The following is a 26,559-nucleotide window of genomic DNA, read 5'->3' as shown; positions in this document are numbered from 1 at the left end:
GATGAAATAAAACTCAGTATTTATTTAATATTTACTATTGCTACATTCTGAAACGATTGAAAATCAAATCAAAGGGAAATATCCTACACTATAATACGAAGTATGTTTGTCTGTCTGTAATTTAAATCTCAAACTCCAGCGTAAGGATTTTTACTAAATTTTGGAATTAGGGACATAGGCCTAAAAACGTGTAGGTGACAGCCACTACCTTAGGAATTAAACGTATACTCGTGGTGCGTATAAGCAAAGACTATTGGATATTAATAGTCAAAGGTATAAGCAAAGACTTTTAGACAGTTGTAGCCAATTGTATTTACATTTCGTTTTAAAATACTCAAAAATAATACCCGAATTACACGTATCGAGTGAGCCAGCTTAGATAATTACATTCTAAATCTACCTGACAAATATACGACCAATGACTGATCGGAAGGTTAAACCCAAGACTATTGGAATGAAATCCAGGGTCCCAACCTCGCTAATAATAAATGGCTAAATATCTGATAATGCCGTAACATGGAGGTTTAGAAAAACACAACAAACAAATGACTTAGGTGAAGAGTATCTTCTAAATATTGAAGAACTTTCTTCACTTTCTTTCCGAATCAAAAACATACCTCCGTACAATCTATATATTCAAATAGACCGTATGAATCGAATAAGAAATATCGAAACACCAATGAAGAAATACGAGTTCAATAACATTCAATGCAACAAATGGCGTTTGGATGTTTCAATTCACAATTAACACGTTTGCCGTTTTATCGCAATGAACAAACCCTCCCCCCTCCCCATCCCCTGGCCACCCTAAAGAGCCCATCTCAGTTTTCTCTGGTTTAATTGATTCCCCTGAATATTTATGACTGGTGTAATCTCCTTAATGAACGTCCCGTCTAATGGCTAATGTTAATGGCGGTGTGCGCCGTTTCTTTAATCGTCTCCACTAATGGCTCAGTTAGTGTATTTTTACACCCCAACCATTATTTTAAGAGTCGTTATAGGCCTAGGGTTACTTTCCATTTATGTATTATTAAAAAGCCTCAAGCTGTCAAATTTGAAATTGATATAAGTGCAATCAATTGGGTGAGAAAATTAAATAGCCACTTGTCTTAAACATCGATCTCTGTAGGTTATCTTGTAAACCTTCCCAATCAAGAGCCACACTTTTATAGAGTTTTTCTATTCTTATTTTTGTGGATTGTATGGTTGGGATGGTGCTAAAAAGTCATATATATTGGATACTGCTAGTTTTAGTTTTAGTACATGGATAAAAAATTCACTGCATTCATGGTTTTTTAATTTTATGGGGTTGGAAATGACATTACCGTACAGTTCTACGAATAATGATATATATATATATATATATATATGTATATAAATTTAAATAATCAAAGGTTAATGTCACATATACTTAATATTTTTAATACTTTTCGATGAAATGACGACCATACAAAGTAGGTATTTTAAGCCAAGTATGAATGGAGATGAGTGTAGGATGAGTGGCACGATCTTGTAGTCTTGTTAGTGACTAAGGCCGACATGTCCCTTAGACACAACTGTTAATTAATAGCCCATACAGCTAATGGCAACTAAGGGACCTACAGTTTATAGTGGAATCCGAACCACATTTTCGCCTTGGTATATACGAATTGGTCTAATTATCAGGATAGTACTGCGGATAGTCGTAGTACTCACTCGTGCTGACGTTAATCCACACCAGAGAGTATCGCATCCACAGCGCATGCCTATAAATACAGTATCCACAATTCGTGACCTCCTAGTAGCTGGATTACACGACGCCACCCGTCCCAGTCATTATACAGATCGAAATAAAAAAATAGCTTCCAAACGATAAATTTCGATTCCCTTTCATTCCAATTTATAATTATATAACAACTGAATTTACCTGGTAAATATGTTTCTGATACCAGCGTTTTATAAAACCTGATAAACGGCATACGCAAATTTTATAATCGTATTAAATTATCTAGCACTCCTTTTACAATGCGTTTTTTTTACCACGTGACTAATTACATATTACAACCCAACATGTTGTGTACAATACAACCATAACCATAATTAACCATATAATATATGGTTAACCATATATGGTTAATTAACCATATAAGTTGGCAACTCATGTCTGAATATTTTATGAAATGAAGTCACTCCATTGACATTTGTTACAAAATACGACAAATAATATCACAGCTTTTTTCTTAGAGGGAGATTTTTAACATACAAAAAGCCCTTCTCAATACATTCTCATATCTTTTTGTACTTTCAATGTCGTCCTAATGTGGTCTTAAGACCCCGGCGTTATTAACTTTATATGTACCAGACAGAAGGGATTTGAACCATAGAACCTGGGGATGGTACCAGAGCGCGGTTTGGTCACAAAATATGAAGAAACATTGCTCTAAGATGTAGAGTTGTCAAGTAATTTGTTGCACGCTTAGCTCCATTCTTCTGGCTTTTGACTGTGTTGTATTCATGGAAGATAAATTCCCCTACATAAACTTGGATCTTCTTTTTGAAATGTTTATAATTCTTGCCAAGAGTACAAAGCCTTATTATACATTTATTTGAGAAGATTCTTGTTTGTATGAATATTGTCTACATGTGTTGCTAGCATAATGAACCCCTATGGAGGAGGGGTGAGTTCGTTTACACACACAAATTTGAAAGTTTTGGTCCGCTTTGGTCTACTAAATCGCTTAATCGCAAGCGTTAAAAGAAATGTACTACTTGAGATTTACATGGGATTATTTTAGGCGGCTTCAAAATGATGATAAATCTATAGATACTTAAATGTTCAATCTATTGTACAACTAAATACCCCCACCGCAGCAAACCTGCAGACTAAGCGAATTTCCATTTACCTGGCTGGATTTCTACTAAAATATTTCCTAGAAATTGTCAGATTTATTTCCTATTTAAATATCATTAATTTTAAAAAGTATTTAGGCTTGCTGCTACAGTAGAGATATTGAGGTGTTTTTATTGTCGATAGCTTCGTGTTAAATAAACAAAATTTCCAAATTCGGTTTAAATATACCCATAAACAAGCATACTACAACATTGTATTTATTCTTTATAAAAAATGCTATTTTTTTATTTTCATTTTTTTATTATCCCCGTAACCGTTGGGCATACAACAACGCTTCAATATAAAAAATTATTAAATTACCAAATTTGATCAAAATATGATCATAAACAAGCAAACTACACCAGTTTACTTATTCTCCATAAGAATAACATGGGAATTGTAAATTTACAGTTTTTTGGAATTTTCTCCGTAACCATTAGGCGCATAATAACGCTTCAATATAGGCCTACTAAATTATTTGTTTTTTAAGCTCTACAAAATGGTTTGGAGAGAAATAATGAAATTTTGTGTTTTTAGGGTCAAAAATGGGAAAACCTAATTTTTACCCCATAAAACCCCCCATAAACCCCCGTAACCATAGTCTGATTATGCTGGTTCGCGAACTCGTTAGAATAAACGTAGGTTTACACGTTTGTACCAAATTTCATCAAAATCGGATCATTTTTGCTGGAGTTATCGCGTTAATGGACACATATTCGCTAAAACCACTTAAGTAATTCGCCATATAACTGCGTTAAAATAATGATTAAAACTACACTTAACGCAGCCTCTATGGGACTTATATTTTCTCGCCTCACCATTCTGCTAACTGATCTACAAGCCGGAACATTATGTGAAAGTTTGGAGTATGTCAATAACGTGCACACCTCTTATCTTGACCAATTGAGCTTATATTTTCCACGAATAGAGCCAATATACCACTGGCTTAATGGACACAGTCATTTTATTATTATTTTAATACTCTCCTAGGGCTCTGTCCTGACGGCTTGCAAGGGTTTTATGTTATTCTTATGAATACACCTAATATTAAAATTGCAAAATTAATAAACCACGTGTATGAAAATGATTTTTTCTGTGCTTTAACAAAATTGTAGGTGTTTATTTATGAGTTCACTGTTTTATACAGGAGATCTATAGAACATCCTTGTTCTCTTGAGTGTTTCTTCCCGTTGCGAAGCACGGTTATCGCGGCTAATTTTGTATAAGTTACCTCCTAATTGTCGTGCTGTCTTTTTATATGTACACAAATAACAAATAAGCTGATAATATGAGGTGGGGTGTTTTACCGATTTATTGAACATTTTTACCTGTTTTGGTAACTTGGAAAATAAATGGTACAGTATCATCGAACTGACACTCACGTTCTCCCATTAGCTTGTCAACTACCCATAATGGGTGGGAGTAACTATAATACGTTATGATTAAAACTGCAAAGATTGCAATAAATTTTGAACAGTAGTTTAACCGAAATTAGACTAGTAGCATTTAGAGTTTAAAGGAAAGCATACTAGTTTGAATCAAAACTGTTCGAGGTGTTGTGAAAATGTGATTTTTCTATTTTTCAGAGACACATTAGATCCTAGTGATTTATGTGATTTTATTCATCACAAACCCCTAATTATCAGTCACTGTTTAACACAAAGGTCGAATAAAACACAGGGGTTGTAACAATGTAAATTAACAAAACCTATTTATTCACTCATTTGTACATCCATTTTGGCTACATACACACAGAAGTTTACACATTGTACAAAGACCACAGCGAGTGACTCGCTTTGCCAACCGCCATTTTGAAAACATTTGGTAACGTTATGGATTAATTATTTACATGTACTCGATTACATTAAAGTATACGCTGTGGTAATTTACAGGTAAATATATTTCGAAAACATTTTTGTATTTTTAATAAATAACTTCTTGATCAGCATTGTACGTGTTATTAAATGTACGGAAAGTAAATGAAAGAAACGTCTTATAACACTTAAAACATATATTTACGCTTATAATGGTACTCACAAGCCGGTAAATATACAGAACATTGCAAAAATAGCAAATTTTCTCTATTAAGCTGCAAATACCAATGGCAAAAATTAATAATTTTATTGTTAATGATTTCAGTTTAAACATATTGGGATACAAAGATCGTAGTATTTCGTAAGTCGTATTTCGTAAATCGTGTTACATTTTGAACCCCGCTCTAAAGTTATATCTTCATTTTACAAGTTATTGTAATAATAATTATAGGCAAACATAAAAAAACATTTCTGAATTTTTAATAAGCCTTAAAAAACATCATTCGATTTAAAACACAAAAATAGCAAATTTTCATTAATCACCTGCAAATACAAATACCCCCGCCGCAGCAAACCTGCAGACTAAGCAAATTTCCATTTGCCTGATTGGATTTACACTAACATGTCTCCTTAAAAATATCACATTTATTCCCTATTTAAATAACATTAGTTTAACGAGTACTTAGGTTTGCTACAACAGGGAGGGTAAAAAGGTGTTTTTTTGTAAAATGTTAGTAGTTTAGTATAAAATGAATGCATTTTCCAAATTTGATCAAATTGTTGTGGGAAATTCGCTAATAGGAAAAAATTAATAATGTTATTGTTAATGAAAATATGTTTTATTTTCAGTTAAACACAATGGGATACAAAGATCGTAGTAGACATATTACTTGCACGTTTTGCCAATTTCGTAAATCGTGTTATATTTTGCACCCCGCTCTAAAGTTATATCTTCATTTTACAAGTGGTACATTGAAGGTGATAAGTGTGTGATAACGTTTAGTAATGTTGGAAATTAACTAATTAGTCGTGATAATGCTTATCACTTGTCATTTTGAGAGTGAAAACTCAACTATAAATGATATGTATGGATATTTGTCTGAAATCCAAGAATGGCTTATTTATTTTGTTACAAAATGTCACTTGCTTCGTTCGTTATACAAATCCTGTATGTAAAACTCCATTTGTTGTTATATGGTTTTTTATGTAGTTGCTTGTGTAGAACATTACAAACAAAACTGTTTACTGCTTGCATTTCCACTTTCATAATTAGTTGTTTTGTTGTGAAGAATTAATAGTTTTGTAATCAGGAATTAATAGAACAAAATTTATATATATTAAAATGGGAAAATATATACTACAGTATAATGTTTTGGGTACACGACAGTTCAAAATTCAAGTATATATTTATATTACTGCTGAGAAATATATATTCATTTATTAAGGTCCTTAATAAACATGAAAGTCCAAATTAGAAAGATTACAGATAATTTTATGAATATTAAATAACTAATTTCGAATATTTCTGTTGAAAATGAGACCACTACATACAATTTACCACTGTTTTTCCTTTTATGGACATTACGTACGGTCTACTTAAACATACTGTATATAAGTTTTTAAAAGGTGGACGTTTTCAGTTCAGGTTGTGTAGACTCGGGACCCAACTTATCCTAGCCTAACCCAACCAAACCTAGTAAAAGTCGATACGGTATGACTTTATTTGAAACTTGTGAAGGTTTTTCCGTTAGGCTAGGTTGGAATGCATCTTAAAATCACCTAATCTATTAGAATTCTTTATTTAATTCAACATATGATAAGATTATTCCACAAAACGTTCCACCAAATGTTTTCAAAATGTTAAATGGCTGGCCGAATCGTATAAACAATATAAAACATGACACAATCAGACATATTATACAAATGTGCACTCAGTATACAACATTGTATACTATGATTTGTAGGAGGTACAGTCAGTATGCAGTATACAATATACAGAGCTGCATTGTATACACCAGTCCGGTCAGGTACTGTATATTGCTTTATATATTACAACAAGTTAGCTTAGCTTAGAGCAAGAATATATACAAGAAGGCATGGCATAAAACCTTTCTTTATATCCATTCAAAATTAAATGTCTAACAGAAAAACATGATTGTTTACTAAACATTCTATTGCTTTCGTGGGTTGGTGAAAATGTTTGGAAAATAATTATAAAATTGTTTGTACTATTTTAGCTAATTTTTGTGGACGTAAAGATAGGTTCAGCCATAAAAATGAGACCTAGATCCCTGCCTGAATAGTTAAAACGCCGGCGGCCAAAAAAGTCACTCCATTTACACACGTGAAAATCATAAAAAATGGGGTAGTATCAAAGTGGTTGACTTGGCTGAATTTCTTTACTTCAAGTTGAACAAGAAAAAATTGTAAAATAATTCAATCACAGTTCTCGTACTGTAATAGGCAATTGAATTATGTTTATTTATTGTGGAGTACAACAAAAATTAAACAGCTTCACAATGAAAGGAAGTAGACCCAACATTCTTTTTTCAATTAAAAGTTCCTTTTAAGATCGATATTTGCATTGTGGAACATTATAAAACTGGCAATGAGCCTAACAGCACTACTGTCAACATAATTATCTAAAATAAATTGTATCTATTCCAACTCACTTTAGTTTATACGCTATCCATCAAATTAAATTCATCTACCACAAACCAACCGTAAATGGTGTGACTGATTCGACCGCAGCCGCTGAAGAAACATATACACAATCTTTGGCATCGTTCGGTAAAAAATCGTTACAAAATGTCAAAGTCGATATCACTCATGAAGTTTTGGAACTTTCAAAAATCCTGGTTGTCGATGGCACACGACTTTTCGTCGGTCTCTGTCTTTATGGCGGGCAGATCCCTGTCCTCTATGAGGTGCTGGACAGAGTACCGTCAGACGCCCCCGCGGTCACTTCCACTTCCCGCCGTGGCGTACTGGCATGCTGACAGCGACGCTACTCGGGCCGACGACGTGGAGGCGGGAGTCGCCGGCGAGTAGGAGAAGCCGGACGAGTGCTGCTTTGCCTTCAGCCGAAGACTGGCAATACTGGACACAACATGGCGGTTGTAGAAATTGAGGTTAGGTTTGTTCGTTTTAGGTTAGTTCGGATTGGGGTTGAATATGTTGGGAACACGAGTAATAAAGGAGTTGGGGTATGCTAGGGTGTTAAGTTGGACGAGGTATTGGATTATGTATAGGTGTAGGGTTACGTTATGTTAGGTAAGGGTTAGGTTATGTTGGATTAGGTTATTTTATGTTAGGTACAACTGCGATAAGAGGAAAATGCCTAGGATATGTCATAGGTCATAATGCCTAGGATAGGTTATGTCGGACACAAATTACTGTAGTACAAGACACAGGCTATGTTATTAGGTATAAGAGGTAGGGGTTCGTTATGAGGTTAGATTTTACGTTTGTCGGATTAGTTTAGGTTATGTTAGGTAGAAGAGGATGTAATAATAAGGGAGTAATAAGAGTTACATATAGGGTTTCTCATGTTAGGTTCGGTACCAGAGATGAAGACGAAAAACTCAACATAATCAGTCTTCATCTACTAGGCAATGCATCACCAGGTTTAAAACAAAAATGTAAACCCTAAATTGCCAAAGGTGTACAGCAGCTAGGTTAACATTTTCTGCTGTTTCCCCCGTACTTTGTAGTTCTGCTAGGATGGATTGCCTGCTTTTCTTAATTTCAAAAAAATAATCCACAATAGTTATTTCCCTTTAAAATTAACCTAGGTACTAACTTATGTTCAAATTTGATAATCTTCAAAAGAATACGATTTAAAATTACTTTTTCAACGGTTTTGTCAAGCCAGTTCTGCACGTACAATACATTTAGCCACAGTTCGAAATGAATTTATGCTAACCACGCATCCTCTTTATGGATCATACCACAGTATTTAAGAGGGGTACAAGGAAAGTATATATTTTTTAAATCCTAAAAATGTTTTTTTCTAGAAAATCCATTTTTATACAAAAGAAAAACTTAATCACCATTTAGTTTTATAATTGTAGGTAGATAAAAATATGGTGGAAATATAAACACAACTTTTACTTGATTTTTAATAATAAAATATGATACCACTTCTGTGAAGATATTTTTGCAAGACTTGGCTAATGTACATACATATATCTTTGGGTGCAGTAGAACCTCGATAGCTAAAGTTTTCTCTAGAATCATAAGTTTGTAAAAATAGTATTTGAAACCCAATGGAATTTTCTCCTAGCACCTCGAAAAGGGGACCACCTCCTTGCTAATTTCTCAAATAATGATTATCATCCCTCGACAGTCTCTCTATTGAGGTTTGTTTAGGCTAACCACAGAGAAGTAATATAAATTATTAATAATATAAATTAATATTATATTATTATAATATAACTAGCTGTGTGCCCGTTCTACGCACGGGGATCTTATCATAGTCAGTTAAAACCTTCATATATAAAGCACAGCAGTTGGTTTGCATACTTTCAGATATGCTGACAAAACTATTCCTTCGCAAATACAGTATCTGAAAGTTTCAAGCCAAAACTAATGCTTCGCAATTAAATGTCACCCGGATCTTGTTGGTCCATATGTTATATCCAATGATTAAACTAAATAAACGGGTTCAGCATTCTGACACATACTTTCTCCCATAAGTTTGTCAACAACCTTTATCATGTGTAAGCGGTGAGAGTAAATATACGGAAATGGGATTTGTACAATTTTGTTCAGAATTTAAAGGACTATAACATAATGGTTAAAAGTATTTAAGGTACTACCTCAACCTCTTAATTTAACACTTTATTCGGGTTGACATTTTCATTATCAAGGCGCTCTTGTCCTTTCCGTGAAACATTGAGAAACAAGGACATTAATGCGTTACCATCATACATACACACAAAAATACCGAACTTAATTAGGGAATCTGCTACGCTTTAAGCATAAAAAGGTACATATAAAATTAGTACTTGAAATCTTTGTTAATGACATAAAATTTGATCATAACAATTTATATTTGCTTGGACCGGAGATGACTCGAAATTCTGTGGAAATGCTATCTGAACACATCAATTAAATTGAATAGGCCTACGCCTGTAATAAATAAGGTGCAACACCAACGATACTAATTTGTAAATTACTGTGATGTGTTGGTACGTAAAAATGATTCTTGCTGCTACTAAAGGTTAAAAGGAAAAGAACCAGTACCGTACCAAAAACCAACGTTTACAGTTAAGAACTGTAGTACAGCCGACCAATTATATGCGTTAATCAAGGTTATTGATCTCTTGGTTTTGGATTTTCTCGTAAAAAGTTATCGGCAATCAAAGTTATTTCCCATTAATTGCTTTATTTGTACACAACTCTATCGGTGTCAGTTTGAAAAAAAACCTTATACAACATAACTTTCTGTTATTTAATAGATTACGTATTCTCTAAACAATGGTTGCTGGTATATATATTAACATTATAAGGAAATGTGACAAAAATCACACAACGTTGGGTTTTTGGACGTTTATAATTTTATTTCTTAAGTACCTAGGTAGGCCGTGTATTCTATGGAAAAGTACCGGTATCAAGGATCGTTGTCGAAAGGGTTGTTATAAATAATTGGGTAAGCATACGTACCACACGTACCCAAGAGAAGGGCTATGAGCCTATTGGCTGTATGGTCCAGCGATTGCATCACACGGTGAGTAGGAACTATTGACTTTATATAGTCAATGGTAGGAACAGAAAGTGACACATTGGAAAATCGAGTTCAGCATCATCCGTAAACCTCTGTTACAATCACCCACTGCAGTTGTAATATTTTGCTTTACACTTTACACAACCGCCATTGAAGAGCCGTCAATGAGTAGAACATTGTTTCTAAGCTATTGGCGACGGTCATTAGTAAATTTAAGTTTCCCAGCCGTATACAACACTGATTCAATATTGATTCAATGTCTTCTTTCTGGTTATCAAAACTCCAAAACAATTTTATACACATATTTCTGGTTCCTGACCTGGATGATGCCTAGTTATTTAATTTACGGTTACACTATATTATTCCACTTGCGATTAATTAAATCCTTTATGTAATAAAAACGTTTTTAATCTCACTTGGATGGGATTTGCCTTCAAAACGTGATCGGAAATGGTTGTGGTGTTTGTAAACAACATTTGTAAACATTTCAGTGACAGCTAGAAAAAATAATCTTGATCCGAACAGCTGTTCGTTGTTTCATAGATGATTATGTGATACAAATTGGAAGAAAACTTGACAAAAATCGCACAAAACTGCATTTTTGAACGGCCGTAATTTTAATTACAAAGTAGTGAGACCATATTTTAATGGCTAAAGACACTCTCGCCAATCCAGTGAATACATTAAAATGACTTGGGTCTTGATAGGTACTCTCGTTTTCCTGGAGAAGATTGCGTAAAATGCCATCTTGAGTGTGTCAGACAGACAGACAGACAGACAGACAGACAGACAGACAGAAATTTAGATGAGAATTGTTTCGGCTTCTTTAATGTATAAAACGTAAAAATAACCTAAAAATGTATGATTCTGAGCAATGTACAGACAAAACTCTAATTTTATTTATATAGATATATTATAATATAATATATTATAATATAATATATTATAATATAATATATTATAATATTATATTATAATGTTATATTAGTAATATAAATTATTTATATTACTTATCTGTGGGCTAACTAACTTAAAATAACACCAGGAAGCAGCACAAACATACAGAGTAGCCAATGGGATCTACGAAAATTAGTTTCGCGCAAACAACTTAACTGTTTAAAAGAATAATAACGCAAACTATAGGTCCAAACTGTTTAGTATTACCAGTGAACAATTAAATCCATCCACGAACGAATGTTACCTAAACTCCATCCGAGTGTTACTAATTAAACTTGTTGGAAATGTTCTAGGAAGACTGTATGTCTTTATGTATGCTCTTTTGAAGGTTTAGTTCACCTGAATATCAACTCCTTTACTTATAGAACGAACTGTTGTAACTTAAAGGATCCCGCTATTAAAATAAAAATGCCTCAAAACAAATACTTAAAATCTCTTTTTTTGGGCCGCAGCAACGGGGCCGTTGTAAACCCTGGCGTGTAATATTGGTTAAGACGATGTAAACTTTAGTAGCAATTGTTGTAAATACCTATTTTAGCCTAAAACCAGAAGAAAACTGGTTTATTTTTTTATGCTTTAGCTAATGCAATGTATTGTCAACTTCAGCTCAATAAAATTATTTGATCAGGAAAATGATGACGCCAAAGGATATATATTTTAAAATTATTCTACCGGTTCCTATCACCTATATAAGATAACATGCACGATACCTTTTCACTACGAGTAGCTACAAATACTGCAGATGCTCACAGGTAGCTAGAGTTCCCGTAAACCTCTTTACGCCACACTACATTATTTTGACGAACTTCCCACGCAAGGATTTAGTCCAGAAAACAGCTGTTTGCCGCCAGCTTATTCAAATGGGGTTTCATTGCGTAATACTGTTCTGCAATGAGTTTTACCGGACACCAATCAGCTGATTATACTGCATTTGCGTGGCAATGATTGGTTATAAACAAAAACAGACTGGTGATTTTTAGTCCTTTAGTTGTTGGAAATATATAAGGATTTGTACGAATTGAGTAGTATGGCGTAAACTATCGTACGTAACTCGTCCAAAATGTGTGTACCGGACTCGTATGGTAATCCCGTACTCGACTTCGTCTCGCACGGGAACGACCACACTCGTCCGGTAAACATTTATTTTCAGGACTAGTAACGTAATATACTATTATCGGACCCTATCCGACCCATGGCTACTCCGTAAAGCAGAGGTTATGTCCCAGCCCAAAAGTGCAAATGAATGGTAGAGGGTTACCTACTGTACTTCCATCGACCAAGTGCATCTCTACCTGGAGGACATGACGTTGCAGGGTTCGGCGGCGGCGCGGTGATGGTACATGGAGTAGGGGGTTGTGGGGGGAGCGTATGGACAGGCAGAGCCGGGGGCGGACGCCGCCGACAGAGGGGTGGGGGGCAGCATGGACCCGGCACCCGAGGAGGACGATAGTGCTGCGGAGGTGGCGGCGGCGTTGAAACAGTTGACGGAGCTTTGGTGGTGGTTGACGGAAGTGAGCGGGTTGACGGACCACGGGAATGTCTTGGTACCCAGCGGGCTCGGCACCTGCAAACAAACATATTTATGACCACTTGTTTACGAATCTAAGACAACTTTTTTATTTCCCACCTTCACATCCTAAAGGCGGGGACACACTTGTCATACACCCTTCCGATCCGACTCCGATCATACTGCGGTACGACTGTCGGAGAGGGGAATGGTACATAACATTGAACGCGGTTGTTCACACCTCTCCGACACGCGTCATGTCATACTCCGATCCTACTCCGATTTTGGTTCCGATCACGCACCGACACTGCAGTCTATTCGTTTGTCGGATGCAGGACGGGTCGTTTCTTAAAAATCACCTTAATCTTAAGATTTAAGAATAATGGTTTAAGATAAATATATGCCGATGCTTTATGTGAAATCTGTGCGTGCATACCTTCTTCAATTTGAGACCTCGATCATGAAAATCGGACGGGTAGAAGAGTTAATCGACTTCGAGAGAGAAAACCCAATGTGCTTAATATATAAGATGTGCACTTAAGTAAACCACCTAAATTTCTTTCCATACAGAATGAACCCAATTTCTTCGTTTTCCACTGCCCTTCAGAGATGTCTGACTTTCTTCCTCTTTATCTAGACAAACGACCATCATGGCTGAATCCCGAAAACCAAAGTTTTTGAACATGTTTACCACCTTCTGCACGTAGTTTACAAATCAGACTGGCAAGTGTTGATCGACCGGTGGAGGAAATCTGAGATGGGTCGGAATCGTGTATGACATGTGTGTTCACCCCCTCCGATCCCGCACCGATCCTTCTGGGATCCCGCAAATCGGATCGTAGTAGGATCGGAAGAGTGTATGACAAGTGTGTCCCCGCCTTAAGACTTATGTTAGAGCCCGAAATCATTTTTCACATTACTTCAGGCTAGGCTTAGAGGGCGATGAACTACCTTTATGCTTGAAGACAAGGAGTCGTTTCTTCATCAGGAACTGAGGTGTTTGGGGTCTATTGTGATATTGCAGTATATTTCTTGATGTACCCGTAATGGTCTCACTCTGGTCTTTTAGCGTAGACCAGTCATCCATTGATCGGCCAAGCGATACATAAGACCAATTGGGTTGAAATCGTACTTTAGCTGGGACTAAGCTATATATCGAGTAATGATTGTTCTAAGTATCTGAACTTTCTGGTTGGATATTGCAATTAGGATAAGTTCAAATTTGGCCCGAGTACAGGTAACCATGTCACATTCTTAGGCCTCGGGTACGATACGAGCGGTGAGCGGTGAGCGGCAAGCGGCGAGCGGCAACCTGAGCGGCACGTAAGCGGCGGTGGTGGCTACGATACAAGCGGCACATTTATAACGCTCATCAAGTTTTCCAAGTTTTATGAGTTAGTTTAGTATAAAATGGTAAACTATGCTTACCTGCAAGACGTATTGCACCTTTTGTAGCTATCTGACAATTGTTTGCCTTTAAAGAAAAACTTAGTTTTTAGAAAAACCTTAACCCTAATTTTTTCCCATACTTTTCTGGTGACTGAAGTGTTTTAAAATATCCTTGCTGGTCATTCCACAAACATTACCTGGACTGCACCTCACGTATTGACCCGTATCGCATGTTTGCTGATGTTTCCCTGTAATTTTAGGCCGAGCTGAAGCATGACTCACCTGAGCGGCGAGCGGCGAGCGGCGTTTTCGCGAAAATCGGTTTTGACTTGGAACCATGAGCGGCGCTGAGCGGTGCCGCTCACCACCGCTCGCCGCTCAGACGTATCGTGGCCACCCTCAACAAATTTACACGCAACTAAATGAGACCCGATGTCAGAGCGGCGCCGCTCAAGCCGCTCGCCGCTCGCCGCTCGTATCGTACCCGGGGCCTTATTTGCAAACATCACTCTGTCAAAAGTAGGACTATTCGATAGCAAAATTGAGATGAGATTTAATGTAAAGTGTTGAACATGGTCCTACCTTGGTGGCCCAGTTGTTGTAGGAAGAGTACGCCGAGGAGTACAGCGAGTCTGTGTCCGTGAAAGGCTGCATCAGCCCGTTGAACTGTGAGCTGAAGCCGTTCTTGAAGTCAGCAGCGGCGGCTGCAGCAGCGTTCATAGCGTTGCGTTCTCTCTTGCGCCATTTGGCCCGTCTGTTCTTAAACCATACCTGAAACAATCTCGATGCAATATAGTTGCTTTTAATCGTTCTATATTCGTTAGTTTGTAACAAGACCATGTTTTAGTCCGTTCCTTCCTAATGGTTACCTCCCGCTATCTCCGCGTCCCGCCACCTCCGAATTTCAGAGTGACCCCTATAATCCTCGGTTACTACATGCGTTAAGACTTTTCGTCCTAACCTAACCTAACCTAACCTAACCTAACCTAACTTAACCTAACCTAACCTTACCTAACCCACGGGTTAAATTTTCATTAAATCTTCCATCCACGGGGCTTCGCAGCCGTGGATTCAATGACAGCTAACAACGCAGGCAGTGACGGGATTATAAGGGTCACTCAAGAATTCGGAGGTGGCGGGACAGATTTGGGTTCGGGGGTGGCGGAACGCGGAGATAGCGGGAGCACACGTTCCTAATAACGTAGAAAAATTGGATTGATGCAGCAAAACGCAAATCAAAAGGTCGTTGAAACGTGTACTCCAATTACCTCTGCGTCCCACGAGCTCCAGGTCCAGATTTGCACTATCATCTCCGAATAACTCAACCCGTTGAAATTACAAAAAGATCCCAAAGAAAGTAATTAGTCTTTGTAGTTTAGTAGTAAGTAGTTCAAAACACGAGTGAAAGTGGGTCTATACATATTCTCGACCATTTCCTCGATAAATATCGCACTTCAAACATGGTCTCAAATATGTAAAGACTCACTTTCTACTCTTGTTATGAAATATAGTATTACATTATATAAAATAACCATCATACTACGGTCATATAATTGTACCACGAGTTTTAGAAAAATTTTAGAAAAACACTCCCTCATCTAATAGCAACATTGATATAACATGTATTTACCTAAATGATTTACCTATTGTTAGTCTTACATTCACACAGATTTAAGTTTGTTATCAATTTATTCCTCATTAATTAATTAAGATAAAGTTTCGTTGTTTGTCTTGACCCTTAGTCATAGCATGAACTATTGGATACTGCAGTGTCAAAATTGTAAATTATTGGTTTGTTTGGACTGTTTGTAGCAATAAAATTCTACAAATTACCGAACAACCTAATCATTACATTTCTATCTCACCCATCTAACACACTGGAAAACGAGTTGATTGATTGATTGATTGTAAGAGGGTGGACTCATGGTCCAAGCACGTCAACCGAAGCTTATTGTCATATCACTTGCCACTAACTGGGTAAGCCTATGCCTGTGTCCTTGACTAGGTGCAGGAGCTTTTGCCCAATGTTAGCGTCTGGTTCCTCGCCTGGCTGCTTTAGACCAAACAGAGCCCTTCTCCAAAAAAGGAACACGTTTAGGAAAACGAGTTACAAAACAAACTACACCCCAAAATACCCTTCAGGGACGGACCCCTTCACGCGGAAACCATCGCAGTCCCGGAATGGGACGGTCTATTACTGCGCCAGCGGAAGCGGAACGGTTGTTTTATTGGGCGAAGTGTCGCCCTGGAGATCCACCCTCGTTAATCTGAGGCCAATTAAACGAGTCGTTGGCTCCGGGGGATGAGGCTCATTGCTTCCCCCTGTAGGGAAACATGTACGGGGGCGACGTGGTGGAAACTGCATTAGGCTACATTCCGGTTCGTAAATTTCTATTTTCAGGAAATAGATTTAAAATCTCAATCTGTGGATCTGAATTTTAGAAGGGAAAAGGGACAAAAGTCATGAGTGAATCAATTAATCTAATTGTTACAAAATTTTGGTGTGTAAGATTTGTGCGTTTGTGGTAGGAAAACACATCGAGTTGACCACTTATAAAATAAGAATAGAAATTCATTTCTATTCTGTGCTCTCTGGGTACCATAGTTGGAAAAATATACAAATAGGCTAGTACTGTACATTAAAACCAAACTACGTCGCGTTGTTCGATTCCGTAAATTTATATTATAAGGAATGTTTGTATCGAAAATTAAATATAAAACGTGAATAATGTTTGAATCAAATGATGGATTGATGAATTCTACTTAATATCAACTACTACTATAACTTACTAACTTACTATGGTAAATATTGAAACCAGATCAAATACTGAAGTAATTAACTGTTTGTGTACTAAGTGGGAATGTAAAATTTGTTCTCCAGTTTGAGAAAGAAAATTACTCAGACTAATTCTGACGTTTAGAATGAAAAGAATGTAGAGTGGTTAAGTTCAGCCTGTACTAATGAACATTAATACTAAGGACAAAAATAAAACCTACTTCACCGGCAAAACGGTGAACTAAATGAACAAAACAATGATAGTAATGCGTCAATTTTCGATGGTTAAGTTATAATACATGATTATCGTAGATAAAACAAAGAGCTGCATATTTGAGGACGGAAATAATAATTTTTAATCAAATCATAAAATATCAGTCAACAAATGAACCATAGTACACCAACCATAAAGTCAAATTATCTTCTCAAGTTAACTGTAAGATTGCGAACCAATGTCAGTGTTGAAAGCAACATGATCAAATGAGTCACCGCGAAATTGGAGACTAAACTGTGAATCAAACGATAAAACGAACATCAAGGAGATAAAAAGAGTCCTCAAAGTGCACTGCGAAATTGTAAATTGAATAATTTAATACATCGGTGAGAGTGGATCAGTCGTTAAATTTCCATATTTAACAAATAAAACGTCAAGTTGACGAATCTTTGGTAACCAAATCGGCGGTTTGGTGGATCAAATGGCGAAATGAACATAATTCAAAACAAATCAAATCAAAATGCCTTTATTCTCGAGTGCTTCTCAGATTAACTCATGTCACTAAAAGTAACGTCCAAACAAATTATGTACATGAACAAAAATATACAACAACAATTGAAATTTTAATTACCAATTAAATGAAGTGTGAAGAGAATCGACACCGTAGAAATATATTAAATTAATCGCCGAGACTTTGTGGTGTACAAAAATAATTGGCGAGACTGCAAATCAAATTATGTAGGATTAGTGAACGAGTCGATCTTCATATGAAAACAATCTATAAATCGCTGCAAAGTTGACGGCGAATCAAACGACCGAACATCATCAAGATCGCATGAGTCCGCGACGGTGAATCAATGTGCAAGATTGATTAGGGCGAGCGTGAAATGAAACATATGAGTAAAGTAATCTAGCGACCCCTCTGGTGACAAACCAACCCCCGCTCTGAACTGACATCGTGGTACAACTTGATTTGCTGTTTAATATCTCACCCAGGGCTTACCAGCCGTTATTGCAACAATGCATAAACCATTGGGGTTCTTTATTGCCAGCGCCCCCACACTGAATATCGATATCATTGGTCCACCAGCGGCATTTGACTGTTCAACTGAGGGGGTGTGGGGTTTTGGAAATGAAATTCTGATTTATGTGGGTATATTTAGCCGGGATTAATGTGTGATTTGGAAAAGTTTCGACGATCTTCGAACTGTTAGATAGTTTCTACTGATTCAAAAAGGAGGAACACTTGATTTGCCCATTGACAAGTTTGAAAAATTTGCAACCACATAGGTTTTTACCTATCGGTCGGTACACGTTCCTTGAGCTCTTCAAATATTTATATTTGTCATTTGTGCGTAAATGTTTTTATGAATATGTTTGCGACAATATACATATATAAGAGACATTCTCTCTTGAATAAGATCTGATTAAGGTGCACTTCCGAAACTGCAATAGTCCTGTAGATATTGTTAAGCTAAATGAAGCGCATTTTCGTTTTGTCAAATGTTTTGTTGTAACAATCACGCATGATTTTGAATTATAAATTAAACAACTGGTAGCCCTGCAAAGTTCTACATTTCATATAGCCTACATTAAGTATTTAATGTATGTAATGTTACGTTTGGTATAGGCGATGATATGACTTAATATTCTTCCATTTAATTTCAAAAAAGTTTTCATATCAACATTTTTGAAAAGATGCTTACATAATAGTTTATTTTTTCATTCACTCTGAGCATAATGGAACATTAATTATTCATTACGTTACATAAATCTTCCAATATTCTTAATTTCTTAAATTTGGTCAACTCCCTTCTATTTTAGAAATGAGATTTTACAGATGCTGTTTACGATTATGATACACAACCTATAATGCAACTTAAAGCTTTATTTTATCGTGAATCCAACGCAAAACTAATAATCTGTTAAACTAATTGTTAAATGGGTGCAGCTGGTTGAAAGTTCAATTCAATAAGGCAGAGTTCCAAGAACCATTCCAATAAATTGGGGTCGGGGTACAGCCGCGCGTCCCATTGGCAAAGTTACCGTCAGGATACGGAAATAGCCCCTCGCTACCTCACTTTGGGCTTTGGGGTGAGAGCTTTTCTTTTCTTTAGGTTACTTTTGAATTCAACTTTATTAGGTTTTGTTATATAGTGGTAAATAGATTGGAAATATGCATACATTATATTCTTCGACAGTCTCTTTAATCTTTGCTTAAATTCAACGAATGCTTAGGCAGTTCTGTGCTTCAATTCATTAATAATTATTGTGCACTTCAGCGCCACTATACTATTGTTTCACACAACCCCTACCATATCAATAGCAGAATAAATGAATACTAACATATACTGCCACCTCAATATACTATACTAAAGCACAAAATTCCGATATCCAAATACACAAGAAGGCAAGGAGGCTTTATTATACCCAATATAATACGTAATATAAATCCTAAGACAGTACACTCGACTACCACTACTGCTATATCCTTATCCAAATACATAAGAACGTAGAAACGCATATACACCACTGCCACTATAATTTCTTATAAATCAAAATACTAGTCACTATAAATTCTCAACTAGTTCACTACGAAACTGCCACTTCACTATCGTCTTTTCCCACAACAATATAACACTAATATCCAAACACATCAGTAGACTTTACCATTTTCAATCAAATACAATCTTCAATACACCGTGCCACCACAGCCACTACAGTATCCTTTCTATGCATCACTATTCCCCATAGTACTTCATCCAACACAACAATATTTTATAACAAAACTAATACAGTATTTTATCCAACACACCACTATTTTGTACCACTATAATATACTTTCCTATACACTCCTATTTCATCACAGCCTCTACAATATCTTATTCAACACTACTATTTTAACCACCGCCACTACGATATACATACCAATACCACTATTTACCACAGCCATTACAATATCCCCGTTTTTCGGCGTGTGATCCCGTCCCCAATGACGCTGTAAGCCACAGCTTTGATGATTAGTTACTAGAAAATTCGGTGTGCATATGTAATTAGAGAGGCACATGCTGATTAGCGGCGGACTATCGGCTTAGCGGGGTCCGCTCTAGCTGTAATCAATGAATTGCGGATGGATTACTAGGACGACCCTTACCTGACACCGTGTCCGCGCTTTTAAATCCAATGATTGATATGACGCTCTAGCATTTCATTTTTTCGCAGTTCGCCAGATTAAAAGACGATTTGTTCGACATGGATTGTAGTTGTTAATTATTCGGCGGCATTAGTAATAAGCCCGTCGGCTGTGGGAATAGTGGGCTTATAGTTTTAAATGGCGAGGATATCGGTTTGATTGCTAATTTAAGTAGATAGGATTGTGTAAGTTTTTTTAAATAACCTAAACGGTTGAACCTGATGTAAATGTTTTTGTTGTATATAAACCAATAAAAGTCTTGATTTTAACAATGTAATTTTACAAAATTTATAAAAAAATTAATACTTATTAGTTAACTTATACTGCTTGTACTATTTAATTAGGTTTAAACTATTGATGGGACGCAACAACTATCCGGAGTATTTTAAGCAAAATATGAATGGATGGTGATTAATAAGCCTTGTGTTAGAAACTATTGTTTCTGACTAAAAAAACCAGTTTTTTTTTTCAATCAGAACAATTACATTATTAAAAGTCCAAAGATAGTCATTCCAGCTGTGTTTACTTGTACCTCATAAACACGACTGACTTTTCTCAATATCGATTTGGCAACCCTCATATTTTTAGGAGTAGACTGTAATCCTACTAATCCTACTAATATTATAAATGAGAAAGTTTGGATGTATGGATGTATGTTTGTGACAAGTGAACGCGAAAAATACTGGTCGGATTGGGCTGAAATTTGGCATGATGATAGCTCACATTCCCGATTAACATATAGGCATATTCTTATTTCAAAAATCCTTTCGGGCTCCGCCCCAGTGGCTCTGGAGTTTCCCATGTTAACCTTATGAGAAATGGAATTATTGAATCTTAACAGCTGTTTCAATTAAACAAGTTGGTTCTGTTCTATGATGTTCAATAGCATTAAAGTTACAAGGATTACCAACAGGGTGCAGGACTATTATTTCTTTTACATTTATGACAACAGCTAATTTGCAACCAAAAGGTGAGTGAGCGTAGCGAACGAACTTCAACCTGGAGGCGAGTTAGCGTAGCGAACGAGCTCCAACCTAAAGGTGAGTGAGCGTAGCGAACAAACTTCAACCAGGACGTGATTGAGCCATGCGAACGAGATAATCTTGAAAATTAAGAAGTTAAACGGGGCAAAGCCCGCGGGTTACAGCTAGTCACTCATATTTTAAAATATAACCACATAATAACTATAGGCCTACATATTATAACTGTAATAGAGTATATGACGTTCAATACACATACAAGGAAGGTTTAAAATATATATTTTTTCATATAGCTCTAAATATTTTATGTTTGGCTATGAAAGACACGACTTATGGATTTTGCAAAGAGGCAAAGATTTAAAATATTTGATTTAATTTGTGTGCTTAGGGATTTTTTATTGATATTTTGTACCATAAATGTTCAAATTAAAAATATCCTCTTCAAAAGTACATTATATATAAGAATTATATCCATATAACAATGTGCAATTGTCGGTTTTAAGTCGTATATTGTATGTTTTTGAACGAATTCCTTTGCAAGCACCAATGGATTACGCAAGGGAGAAGTGATTGTACCAGACTGTACTATCGATCCCTCTTGGACGAGACTGTACTCGAATATGGCCCCCATTATCGTCCTTATGCGCCGATTATAGAGAGCCTTGCTATGTCATCTTTTTTTGCATTGTTGTGATTTTGGCAACACTGTGGCTGTCTGCACCCCTGCTATAGACAGAGGACTATTAGCAATTATTGACCTAGCCATTACAGGATTAGGAGCAACCGTGCACGTGAATAATTTAGCTGGAATCTGTTTGCTTTGATCGGAAGAGGAAAATTGAACAACACGATGTTCGTGAAATATGCAACAATGTCCTAAACATCGTTATATTAAATTGAATTTTCCTTGACAACAATATCGTAAACATGCCAATACAAAATAATACTGTACAAAACAATATCGAACAAAACGATCATTTACACAACAATACACTATATATGAATATTTTCTTCAGAGATGACTTCACGAAAATATTCTTTGTATCGATGCACTTTACACAAATACTCCTATATAACAATTACAGTGGAACCTTGATAAGAAGACCCTCGATAACAAGTTGCCTTTGATAACAAGTGTCATTTTAAATCCCCTTAAAAATTATTTTACCCCTAATCACATGTTATTACAAACCTTGATAAGAAGTCAACCTTGATAACAAGTCTTATTTTACAATCCCCATGAGAGTCTTGTTATCAAGGTTCTACATTTATCACTCATCCAACACAACGATTGCCTATACAGTACCACATACGAAATTCTACAATACACTATAGACAAATACACAATAGAGGTCTACCTTATACACTAATGTGCTAATATCCTATAAAGCAATACTGTAAACTTTGACTGAATAAATAAACTATTTTCGTTCAAATACCGGGTTATTTTAGTATTGTGTAGTACAATATCGATGCAGCAATTACAGAAATACTGTAATATTCACATTATACATTATATCCATTATATTCATTAAAATGAAGCACCGAAAACTGAATTTACTATTTTTTACTGACGTCATATAATCCTTCATTTTTATTGACGCGAGGAAACTAAATTTTCATTAGATAAATTACAACCTAAGTACTTTCATTATGTGTTTCATTATGCAAAATAAAGTTAAAATACTAAAAAGCTTCCCACCTGTATTACTTTACTGTTATTTTACCCTTACGCCTGGACCTATTGTTACTTCTACCGACTGTACTTGGTACCACAAGATCAATCTGGACCTATTGTTACTTCTACCGACTGTACTTGGTACCACAAGATCAATCTGGACCTATTGTTACTTCTACCGACTGTACTTGATAACACAAGATCAATCTGGACCTATTGTTACTTCTACCGACTGTACTTGGTACCACAAGATCAATCTGGACCTATTGTTACTTCTACCGACTGTACTTGGTACCACAAGATCAATCTGAACCAATCTAAGTTGACGATCAAATCAGTTTCAGATCAATTACTAACATCTCAACCGCACCGACCTGCTCCTGCACAGACGGTTAATTAATATATCTAATTACCACTAATGTAATTACCTAGCTAACAATTCAGGGACAAAGGCCAGGTGATTATTGCGGATTTAAAATATCAATACCTAATATTTGTTAGTTTAGGTTGCATGCGAGCAAATTGTGTCATTTTGTGAATTTAGATTTTTATGTGGTGGAATTAATTATTGGTTAATTTGAAATGTGGACTTTATGTACTTTGGGAGGACTCTGAGTTGGCAATTGAATTTGTTTTTATGGTTAAAATACTGAGTTGTTGAAAACTATTATATTAATAACAATACCCCTGCCACATTAAACCTGCTGACTAAGTGAATTTCCATTACATTAAATGGATTTAAACCAAAATAATTCCTTAAACATGTCAGGCAAAATGTTAATATCTAAGTATGAAATAAGATTTAATTAGTACTTAAATTTGCCGATAAGGGGAAGGGGAAAATTATTTATGGTCAAATGTTTATATGTAGGGGTTAAATTAATAAATTTGCAAAATTGTATCACAATATATCCATAAAACAAAGGAACTAAAACAGTTTACTTATCCTTTGTGGTGCCACTATCCAGTCAGAGATATTTTAAAACTTATTGTGTTTTTGTTTTATGAAGATTAACTGTTTGTTTATTTGTTAGTAGTCCCTAGCAGCACTAGGCTACAGTGCTGTTTTTAGAAACACATTTTTAATTCTGTGTAAATAAATTAGTCTTTTTTACCAGATTAAATAATTTTTCTAGTACACATCCGCTAGACCTCCATTAAGAATAACATGATCATTTCAAATTAATAGATATTTTCCTTCAACATCCAACGTACAACAACGCTTCAGTGGATTTTTTTATATATTCTACAAAATAGTTTGGAAAGAAATTGTAAGATTTTATGTTATAGCCTAAGTGTGAAAAATGGGAAAACTCCATTATTACCACACAATCCGATCGTACTGATTCTCTTACACGTTCGAATAACTGCATGATCTCATGTTTGTACCAAAACATTTAATAAAAATCGGACGATTTTTACTCGAGTTATAGGGCCTAGTGGTAACGGACACACCCACGTGATATACTCAAGGAAAATGAATAGTTTAATAATGGGAAAACTTAAATATTTATTCAATATTCGTTATTCATTCAATATTTATTGAAGTAAACCTTATATTTGTTTTATAGTGTTTAGGTTTAAAACTCGTTTGAATGTTAAACATAATCTATGTATGTTTCGGTAAATGTAATTGGTTCATAATCATTAATATATTGATTTAATTGATTTATTGATTAATTGATTAATTGATTTAATAAGAGTAATTATAATAAAAACCATACCGATTATAACAAGTTCACATTATAAATTACAGTAAGTGTATTGTATATTTGTCAAAACTAGTAAAATATGTAACACTAATATTATAGTTTAATAGTACGTTCTGTATTAATATAAAAACTGAAAAATATATGTGTACACGTTTTATGCTCGGATTTCACACCATATAATAAACAAAATAATAGTTTACTGTCAATAACTTTTTACCTCTTGATGCTTGCTCATTGTAATTCTATTTCGTTAAAAGTTCTTCAATTAAAATACCTACATGCTCCATGAAAAAATAATAAGTCTCTATTTGGACCTAATGACTGTTCAAAATCGATCACCAATGTAGCAACATTTTATACAAATCTACTGCTCTTAAAAGTTTACAGTTCTAGTGTAAATATAACAAGTTATGAAACAAATGTACATTAATTTAATGTATAATTATTTCGTCTCAATGTTACCAAATGATAAACAAAGTTTCCAAGTAAAACACACAATAATGAATTAGCTATGAACGTAAAGAGAGCAAATTTCGACCCATCTCTTAAACTTTACGCCCGGTAAAAAGAGAATAGTTAATTTCGCAGGTAGTTTACAACTGACGGCGTCATGATGAGGCGGGTTTATGGGTAGGGTAACGGTCTCGCGTCGATTTCCTCGACAACGTAAAACTCCTCGCCGATTTACCAGTTTATGGGCTCTTAAATAACGCCAGAATAATAACAATACGCCTAAAGCTTCCGTCACCACGAGGCTGCATGTTATAAGCGTGAGCCTGCTTTATAGCACTATCAAGTAGGCATCTCTGCAGGTGTTTCATGACTTCGTTCTTAGTTATCTGAGGAAAATCACAGCTAATGACAGTCTTGTTATGATGGAAAGCGGGTTTAAATTATCTATGGTTTATGCAAAAATATGATTGAGTGCAAACCGTTTGGAAGAAATTTCCCAACGATGAAGAAATGTAAAATCTATTACTAAATAGCTCATTGCAAAAAATGCGTTTCATTAGTTGAAAGTAAATAATCCAATTTGATAATTAAAACATTTAACAGCAACTATGACGTATTAAATCATTATGTTTTAATACACATCAAAAACTATCCTCCCGACGGCACTAAATGTATCATAGAGGTACTTTCAGATATAACTATGACTTAACTTTTAACAGTTAAAGGTAATGTGTGTGAATTAAAAAGGTGGGGGTTTAAGTGGTGGAAAAATAATACCTCATTCGACGAAAAAACTTGCTGATGTAAATATTTAGGTGCATTTCAATTGGTGTGATGATCATAAATCGTTTCTAAGGGAATCACAGAAATTTGTGTAGGAAAAGACTTTCACCAAAACTCAAGCTTTAATTAGACACTTAAGGTCATACAAAAAAAGCTTCATACACAATGAAACATAAGCGTAATTTTCAAACCTTATTGAAGTAGATAATTTAATATTTTACAAAAAATATATAATTCTAAATTATTGTATGGTTGTGATTAATTGAGTGTTGAGTAAACTGTGTTTATCATTCTGTTTGCTGTTTTACAATAATTGTTCGCCTTTTAAATTAGTTTTTAAACTAATTATATATGGAAAATTTTCTAAGCGATTATTGAAAACCATACAATATTACCATAACAGTGATCTTTTAACAAGGAATGAAAATGGTTAGAGTATAATTTTGGATAAAGAATACATTTGAATCCTTCTCATGTTTTTTTAACAGTTCTTATGGATCTGAGAA

General features: G+C 35.4%; 1 protein-coding gene across 3 annotated transcripts in view; it reads right to left on the bottom strand.

The window, feature by feature from the left end:
* Window positions 1-7,349: 7,349 nt before the first annotated feature.
* The window catches only part of LOC128983336 (pituitary homeobox homolog Ptx1), a 57,081-nt gene continuing 37,871 nt past the window's right edge, over window positions 7,350-26,559 (bottom strand). For 2 of the 3 annotated variants that reach the window (XM_054402589.1, XM_054402590.1), the window contains exons 4-6: window positions 14,847-15,035; window positions 12,661-12,932; window positions 7,350-7,782 (exon numbers count right to left, since the gene is read on the bottom strand). In XM_054402589.1, the coding sequence (XP_054258564.1) occupies window positions 7,629-7,782; window positions 12,661-12,932; window positions 14,847-15,035 (615 nt within the window). In that variant the 3' untranslated portion in view covers window positions 7,350-7,628. Of the gene's footprint in view, window positions 7,783-12,630; window positions 12,933-14,846; window positions 15,036-26,559 lie in introns of all 3 variants that reach the window. The other variant, XM_054402591.1, reaches the window with a different exon arrangement.

The sequence above is a fragment of the Macrosteles quadrilineatus genome, unplaced genomic scaffold (genome assembly GCF_028750875.1).
Source record: "Macrosteles quadrilineatus isolate MER2022 unplaced genomic scaffold, UCM_ALF_1.0 Scaffold_1__1_contigs__length_201487025, whole genome shotgun sequence".
Classification (NCBI taxonomy): domain Eukaryota; kingdom Metazoa; phylum Arthropoda; class Insecta; order Hemiptera; family Cicadellidae; genus Macrosteles; species Macrosteles quadrilineatus.
The sequence above is the reverse complement of the archived record's forward strand: the minus strand, read 5'-3'. Positions and strand labels throughout refer to the sequence as shown.